We start from the raw sequence: 8,193 nt of genomic DNA, 5'->3' as shown, positions 1-8,193 counted from the left end.
CTCTGCAGTGAATGGGTGCCACCAGAATGAGAGTTCAAACAGATGATAAAAACATCACAACAATCACTTGTTTTTACAAAAATTCTAAATGCTTTTAACCATTGCTTCTGGCTAAAATACCTTGTCTCTATCCATAATATTGCTTTTTCCAGTGAAGAACTCATCTCATCTGAATCAGGGGAGAAGTATGCACAATTCAAGCACCATTTACAAGCAAAAACAGTCCAAAACGTTTCTAAACAAACATGCCAGTCGATTTTGATGTGAGAGGACAACAGGGGATAGACTTTTTTTAACTGAGGAAGCGTTATTATGGATTATGGACAGAAGTGATGTTTAAAAATAAAACGCCTTACATTTGTTTCTTACAAACATGCAGCTTTTCACTCCACAAGATGTTAACTGATGGACTGGAGTGGTGTGGATTATTTGAGGATTATTGTGATGTTTTTATCAGCTGTTTGGACTCATTCTGACGGCACCCATTCACTGCAGAGGATCCATTGGTGAGCAAGTGATGTAATGCTACATTTCTCCAAATCTGTTCTGATGAAGAAACAAACTCATCTGAGTTTATAGCAAATGTTCCTTTTTGGGTGAATTAACTTATTTCCTTTGCACTGTGATATTTTCATGACAATTAAAACACCTTCCAGAATTTTCACAACTCTTATGCAAAAAAGATCATATAGTATTTTTACTGTAACATCCTAAAAACAAGCCATATTACAGTATAACGACATTAAGAATAATGGGAATTTAATTTGTTTCTTACAAACATGCAGCTTTTCACTCTACAAGATGTTAACTGATGGACTGGAGTGGTGTGGATTATTTGAGGATTATTGTGATGTTTTTATCAGTTTGGACTCTTTCTGACGGCACCAATTCACTGCAGAGGATCCACTGGTGAGCAAGTGACGTAATGCTACATTTCTCCAAATCTGTTCTGATGAAGAAACAAACTCATCTGAGTTTATAGCAAATGTTCCTTTTTGGGTGAATTAACTTATTTCCTTTGCACTGTGATATTTTCATGACAATTAAAACACCTTCCAGAATTTTCACAACTCTTATGCAAAAAAGATCATATAGTATTTTTACTGTAACATCCTAAAAACAAGCCATATTACAGTATAACGACATTAAGAATAATGGGAATTTAAAAATAATAATAATCTAATGTTCTAGATACAATACAGTGATGGGAACTGGGGCAAATATGTTTAATTATGTAAATATAGTCATAATGCAAAAGCATTAATGGCCCTAAAAACAGGCTTCATTTTCTTATTTGTTTTCTTTTGATTTGTGTTTAAAATTCATTACTATATGAATAGTTGAATACTGCTGGTTGAAATACACCATTTAAGAATGCTCCCATAATTATTTGATAGTTATGTACAGTAATAGTAATAACTGATGTGATTCATAAAACATTTTTGACTGTACTTTACAGTAACAGCATTAAAAAAAAAGTATGGTATAGGTGCAGTGTCTGAACTTGAAAATATTCTCTGGTATTATTTGCTTCCAGCATAGACCTTTAGAGTAACAGCATTAAAAAAAAAGTATGGTATAGGTGCAGTGTCTGAACTTGAAAATATTCTCTGGTATTATTTGCTTCCAGCATAGACCTCTAATGCAAGACAACATAAATATGGTCACCAATACACATTTCAATATATGCATGTTTTCAAAGCATTATTAGCCACATTAAATGTTAACAGCAATAACTTGGAACAGCTAAGTTCACTGTAGTGAGTGGCCATATACATTGTCTCCATGATAAATCATTTGCACGCATATATTGAATGCTGTCACTCTAATTCAATGTAAAAATAATAATAATCTAATGTTCTAGATACAATACAGTGATGGGAACTGGGGCAAATATGTTTAATTATGTAAATATAGTCATAATGCAAAAGCATTAATGGCCCTAAAAACAGGCTTCATTTTCTTATTTGTTTTCTTTTGATTTGTGTTTAAAATTCATTACTATATGAATAGTTGAATACTGCTGGTTGAAATACACCATTTAAGAATGCTCCCATAATTATTTGATAGTTATGTACAGTAATAGTAATAACTGATGTGATTCATAAAACATTTTTGACTGTACTTTACAGTAACAGCATTAAAAAAAAAGTATGGTATAGGTGCAGTGTCTGAACTTGAAAATATTCTCTGGTATTATTTGCTTCCAGCATAGACCTCTAATGCAAGACAACATAAATATGGTCACCGATACACATTTCAATATATGCATGTTTTCAAAGCATTATTAGCCACATTAAATGTTAACAGCAATAACTTGGAACAGCTAAGGTCACTGTAGTGAGTGGCCATATACATTGTCTCCATGATAAATCATTTGCACGCATATATTGAATGCTGTCACTCTAATTCAATGGCATATGCCGCAGGCTGATGCATTGCATGTAATCCATGAGGAAATCGTTTCTTCCTGCCTAATTGTCCCTGGACATCAGATTCTAGGAAATGTCTTCTCAGTCTGTTTCAATTCAGTCCACTCCAGCAACAGTAGAAGCTCAACGCTGATTTTATTTATGGTGCATTGCACCATGGCAATCAACATGCTAATTAAATGTGCAATTAAATTATTCTTCAACTGATTTATGTCTGCAGAGGGTTTGTAGTAAAAAGAACTGAGAGAGTGAGAGATGGACGGAAGAGAAGATGAGGGAGAAATAGAGGCTGGAATGATCTCGCATAATGGACCAATTAGTGGCCAAACCCTGGATGACCCTTTATTGTTGTCAGTACTAGCACAGCCTATTGTTTATCACGCCACTAATTCTAGAGTACCAGGACAAAACAGCCTACAAAACTGACAAAATAAAGGTTTGTGTACCAAGGAAGCATTTTGAATTAATCTGTTCAAGATATTCAGAGCTATTCTATCATGTGTGGGTGCCACCTCCTCCATTTTATCACTAGTGTTTTTCCTGACCACACTGTACAACTCATTATGTATCTACACTGTCAGATAAAAATGTATATGAGTATTTACAAATCTGCTTTGATTAAGAATGAATTGAGAATACAGGATGGTTTCAAACAAACAAAAAAGTGTTTGTATTTAATTTTATAATGAATACATTTAATAATTAATAATTATTAAAAACATGATTATCAGTTGTGAAAACTCGTCGCCTTTTGACAAAATTTGTCAATCTCCACAATGTGTCATTTTACGCCATTTGTGCAACAACATGGACGTTTTATTTGGTCCGAATGATGAGGAGGACCTTTTTTTATTTATAATTTTTTTTAATAAATAAAGTATTTTATTAATAAAGTATTAACTTCTCATGACCGCTGAAGAGTTTTAATATTTATTGAGATATTTATTGTAAATCCTTATAAACAGTCTGAAGGGGTCATATGTTGTTATTTATTTATTTAATTTATTAAAAGTCATCACCAGTGCCCCTTTCATTTTTTAGGGCAAGTGGATAAAAACAAATAAATAAATAAAAAACACCAAAACAAACAAACCAAAAAGCATTTTTACCTTTAATAATTAATAAATAATAACACAATTATAAATTATCTACAATTAATAGGCTATCAGTTAAAAGTAATCGCCTTTCGACAAAACTTGGCAAAATTAGTGCCATTTTATGCCATTCGTGCAGCTCCAGCGGATACATTTTATAGATATATACAAGCTGGTAATTCTCAAGAGCATTGCAGAGTTTCAGTATATATTGAGATATTTATTGTAAATTCATATAAACATCAGTCGGTTCGGCTGATCGCGTGCGTGAGTAGCGCGAGCAGTGAAAAAAAAAAAAAAAAAAAGATAAAGCCAATCAAATTAACCCAAATCAGCCTAAACGAAGATGGCACAGCAATCCAGCTAGCATTGTGTATAAATATGAATGACATAAAGCATAAACATAAAAATATATTTATATAATTACTTTAAAAAGTAAATATTTTAATTTAATTATTTATTATATTTTTAAATCGTAAAAAAAATATTAATAAATAAGCGTTTTTTTATTTTTGATACATTTATATTTCACACACACACACACACACACATAAAATTTATTGTATAGTATATATAGTTTATAGTAAATTATATATATTTTTTATTTTTAGTTGATTTCAGTCGTATTTACAAATCATGCTAATTGGGTTGCTATTTTTTAATTTAGGCTGATTAAAATTTTATTGGCCTTATTTTTTATTGAGATACAGTAAAAAAGTGTGTTCTTGACATGTTTCATGAGATTGATCTGTTTGAATTAATTTTCTTCAGAATTTTAGTGTAGGTCACTATTATTCATAATAGAGTAATCACACAAAATATTGATATGTGTAATTAATTTAATAAAGACAGCAACAAAATATTCTCTCACATTTGTTTACCACTTGTATAAAAGGGTGTGAGAGAAAAACAGATAATTCCTGTCTCTAATTCTGCAATGTCGCATGTGAGTCCTTAAAGAAACACACAAGGGTGTCGTTAAAATCTTCGAGACATCTGATTATCTTTTTTTTTACTCCACTGAACCTGCCAGATGCAGGAATTATTACACCACTATATTTGGTGCCATTTGTTTGTTCATTTGTCTCTTCAACAAACATGTAAACAAGTTCATGCACAGCCTGCATTCTCCTTTAATTTCATTTGTCAAAGTGGTCAACTGTACACTTTAGTTTAGTTCATCGAACACTTTGATGTTGATGATGCCAGCATCAAACCAAACCCTTTTCTGAAAATACATCATAACACATAGCCTATCACAGCCAGGACACAGATAGGATCAATTAGTAATGAATCAATGTAGCTTCATACACTACAAAACTGTCCATCATTATTGATGAATGTGAAATGGAATAAGACCCAAGGCCAGACTGAGCGATTCAACCTAGTCACCTTTGGCCTTTAGTGCCCATTAAAAGGGCCTGCTGACACTGATGCAGCTCATCTAGATTTGTAAAAATCTGTTGTTTTAAAAATGATTCTTATTTTAAAATGACATGTGAAAAGTTAGGTGTTGCTAAGGAAAATCTCTTCAGGTGAAAATCATCTCTGAAGCACCATGCGTGAGGAGCACAATCTAACTTGCTTGGCGTGACACAGCACTCTCGCTTACCAAAAGCCGTTGAGGGGGATGTGCTGCCACCCTGCGGTCATTCAGGCTAATGCGCCACTACCAGTAACTAAAAACAAGTTTTGGTCTGAATTTAAATAAGCAAATACTTTTTAGGATTGAATCACCGTTGCAGTGATGAATATGTTTTTGGCAAAATATTTCAATTTTTAGTGTGAAAGCTTGTTTTCATTTTAAAAGTGTTTTATTTTTTCTTTAGGTTTAATTTTTTTTTTTTAATGATTTAGCCTGCTTAATTAGCTTTTCATCAGCTCACAAACCTCCTGTTATTCCTTCACAAACCCCAGTTTGGCAAACCCTGACATTTAATTCACTTCATGTTGTTGATAATAAAGAATAGAATATATTTTCTTTCTCTGTATTTTTATATGAACTGGGTACAACATTCCTATTGAAATTTGTGTGGTAAATAAGTTAGGTCAAAAGCCATCTAAAAGTAATCAAAAAGTGGTCCGATTACATTACGTAAAATGTGTAATCTAATAGATTACGTTACAGTTTGCGGAATGTAATTTGTAATCATTAGACAGTTCGGCCATTTCTAATAATTTTTTGGGGGGAAGACTTCCTCAGTGTCTATCATCTCAATCAGCAGGCTGTTCTCAAATATCACACCAGATATCACTTTAACACGTAGTACTTCACCTGGACCCACAAATATTACACAACATGCATTTGACACGTTTGTGACACACCCACAGTCACGCACTCAAACTGACATGTTTTTTTAGTATTTTTAATGTATTGTTGTTGGTTTCCAAGGTGTAATTTCTCCCACACAAAGTGGAATACATCGCGTCGTTTTATGTTTTAAGGGGAAAACGAAACATTTTTTAAATGTCAAAATACGTTTGACATAACTTCAGTGCGTCTATTACAAGTTTCAGGATTTATGATGAAAATGTATGCAGGTTGCCATAACAGCAGCCATGAAAGATCGCGCGGTGTATCTCTTGCACCACGTGACTGCGGGTTCCGGCTCGTGGTTGCTATGGCGATGACGGTAGGATTTGATGCGGAGAGTCAGTACGCAGTCGGCAGGAATCAAACTGCGCTACAGGAATATCCGTGAGTACACGACAACTACTCAATTTATACAGTCTCAGCAGGTCTTAATGAGCTAAAACGACGATTATCAGTGTTTCTAAAGGATTTTTAAAATGATAAAATACTAACTGCGCCGTTACAGCGCTATGTTGTGTTGCCATTCCCGTACAAAAAATGCAGCTCTGTTTATTTAGTGTTTATAGAGGAATTCACTTTTTTAACCATAAATATTTTCTACAGTCTTCTGTGTGAAGTAAATGATTCTACCAAAAGATAACTAGCATGTATATATAAGTTATATCCAGCTAAGCCATAATAAAGTTATTATGGCTTTGCTGGATATATTACTATGTTTAGTATACACTATACAAAGTAGTTCAGGTTGATGTAAATGTACAGAGTAAACAGGTTATATGGTAGTGCTGATAGTGTGTCTTTCACAGCCGAGTTTCCCTTTACAACCTGCTGACAAGACAATGCATTTCAGCCCTCCTATCAGCAGGGACAGGATCATATCGACATTTCCAAAGGTACACTCTCTAACATCACATTATGTTAATTATTTACAGGCGCTGTAATGGAATAGGTCATTCTGTATTTGAAAATGTATTATTCATATTGCAAGTGGTACTACAGGAAATTCAGGAAGCATTCTGTATACTGTAGCGAACACATCAGGTTAGTATATTGAGAATGTGTGACATCCATAGAGGAGCCTTAGTGCAGCTAATTCTGCTCAAATAAAAAGGCTTCCCACAGCTGCTTCCTGTAGTTTTCTCAGTAGTGGGGTCATATTAAGGGCACATGTACCCTATTTACTTTCTTAATGCACATTCCTGGCCTTATTGTGAATGATTCCTAAATGGAAATTGTTGGAACAGACAGCATTTCAACAACTAGACAAAACTACTGTTCTTATTCACTTTATTGCCAAAAGTATCTGGTATTTCTGTTTATGGTAAGAATCTCCATTTATTAGTTCTGTTTTATTGTTCTGTAGTGTTATAATCCACAAGCCTGTCTACAGATGAAGGATGATTGGAATACAAAAGCCACGATGGCTTGCCAAGACCGGGCAGCACGTCAGCAAGGGTTGGTACCCCCCCCCCCCCCAAACCCACCGCCAAATGTTTCTAAAGAATGATATATATGTATATTAAACATATATAAAAAATATAAAACTGATTGATGCATTGTTATGTTGATTGATATACATTACCATCAAAAGTTTGGAATAATTCCGTATATATATTATATTATTATATATATATACATAAGGAGATTGATTGCTTGCTTTGTCCTCATTCGTAAGTCGCTTTGGATAAAAGCGTCTGCTAAATGACTAAATGTAAATGAGAGAGAGAGAGTCCATTTATTATATAATTATTTTCATATATTATTTTCTAGGTATGACAGGCTTAAGATGTCGAAAGCAGTAGTGGTTGGAGATCTCAATGTGGGAAAGACATGCTTAATAAACAGGTAAAATGTATACATTAATGTACCTTAATTTAAATGATACATGTATTTTTCATGGACATTAAGTTCCATTATTTGCTTGTATGTCATAGGTTCTGTAAAGACGTGTTTGAGAGAGACTACAAGGCTACTATAGGTGTTGACTTTGAGATTGAGAGATTTGAGATGTCTGGGCTGCCCTTTTCTCTTCAAATGTGAGTAGTTATTTTCTGAATGATTTAAATAACGTCTGTTCATTTGAAATTTTCATGTCTTTTATATTTGTTTTTTTGCACATTACAATATTTGCAGATGGGACACTGCTGGTCAGGAAAAGTTCAAATGCATCGCATCAGCATATTACAGAGGAGCTCAAGGTAAAATACAGGTTCTCATTTAAAGGAACAGTTCACCCAAAAATTAACATTTGCTGAAAATGTACTTGCCCTCAGGCCATTAAAGATGTTGATGTGTTAAGGGTTTGATTCTTCATTGGAACAGATTTGGAGAAATGTAGCATTACATCACTTGT

General features: G+C 33.6%; 1 protein-coding gene across 1 annotated transcript; it reads left to right on the top strand.

Moving 5' to 3' along the window:
• The first annotated feature begins 6,172 nt into the window (after positions 1 to 6,172).
• LOC107713299 (ras-related protein Rab-36-like) lies at positions 6,173 to 8,108 on the top strand. The gene is made up of 6 exons (XM_016518761.1): positions 6,173 to 6,224; positions 6,647 to 6,733; positions 7,204 to 7,295; positions 7,611 to 7,685; positions 7,775 to 7,876; positions 7,974 to 8,108. The coding sequence occupies exons 2-6, from the start codon at positions 6,680 to 6,682 to the stop codon at positions 8,059 to 8,061; spliced, it is 411 nt and encodes a 136-aa protein (XP_016374247.1). The 5' UTR covers positions 6,173 to 6,224; positions 6,647 to 6,679; the 3' UTR covers positions 8,062 to 8,108.
• Positions 8,109 to 8,193: the final 85 nt, after the last annotated feature.

This window comes from Sinocyclocheilus rhinocerous, unplaced genomic scaffold (genome assembly GCF_001515625.1).
Source record: "Sinocyclocheilus rhinocerous isolate Xijiao unplaced genomic scaffold, SAMN03320098_v1.1 scaffold688, whole genome shotgun sequence".
Taxonomy (NCBI): domain Eukaryota; kingdom Metazoa; phylum Chordata; class Actinopteri; order Cypriniformes; family Cyprinidae; genus Sinocyclocheilus; species Sinocyclocheilus rhinocerous.
This window is presented reverse-complemented; position numbering and strand designations above follow the sequence as displayed.

Coding starts and splice junctions, on each gene's coding strand:
- LOC107713299 (XM_016518761.1), top strand. CDS start 6,680: ATGCATTTCAGCCCTCCTATCAGCAGGGACAGGATCATATCGACATTT. Junction 7,296..7,610: donor CGGGCAGCACGTCAGCAAGG/GTTGGTACCCCC, acceptor ATTATTTTCTAG/GTATGACAGGCTTAAGATGT. Junction 7,877..7,973: donor CTGCCCTTTTCTCTTCAAAT/GTGAGTAGTTAT, acceptor CAATATTTGCAG/ATGGGACACTGCTGGTCAGG.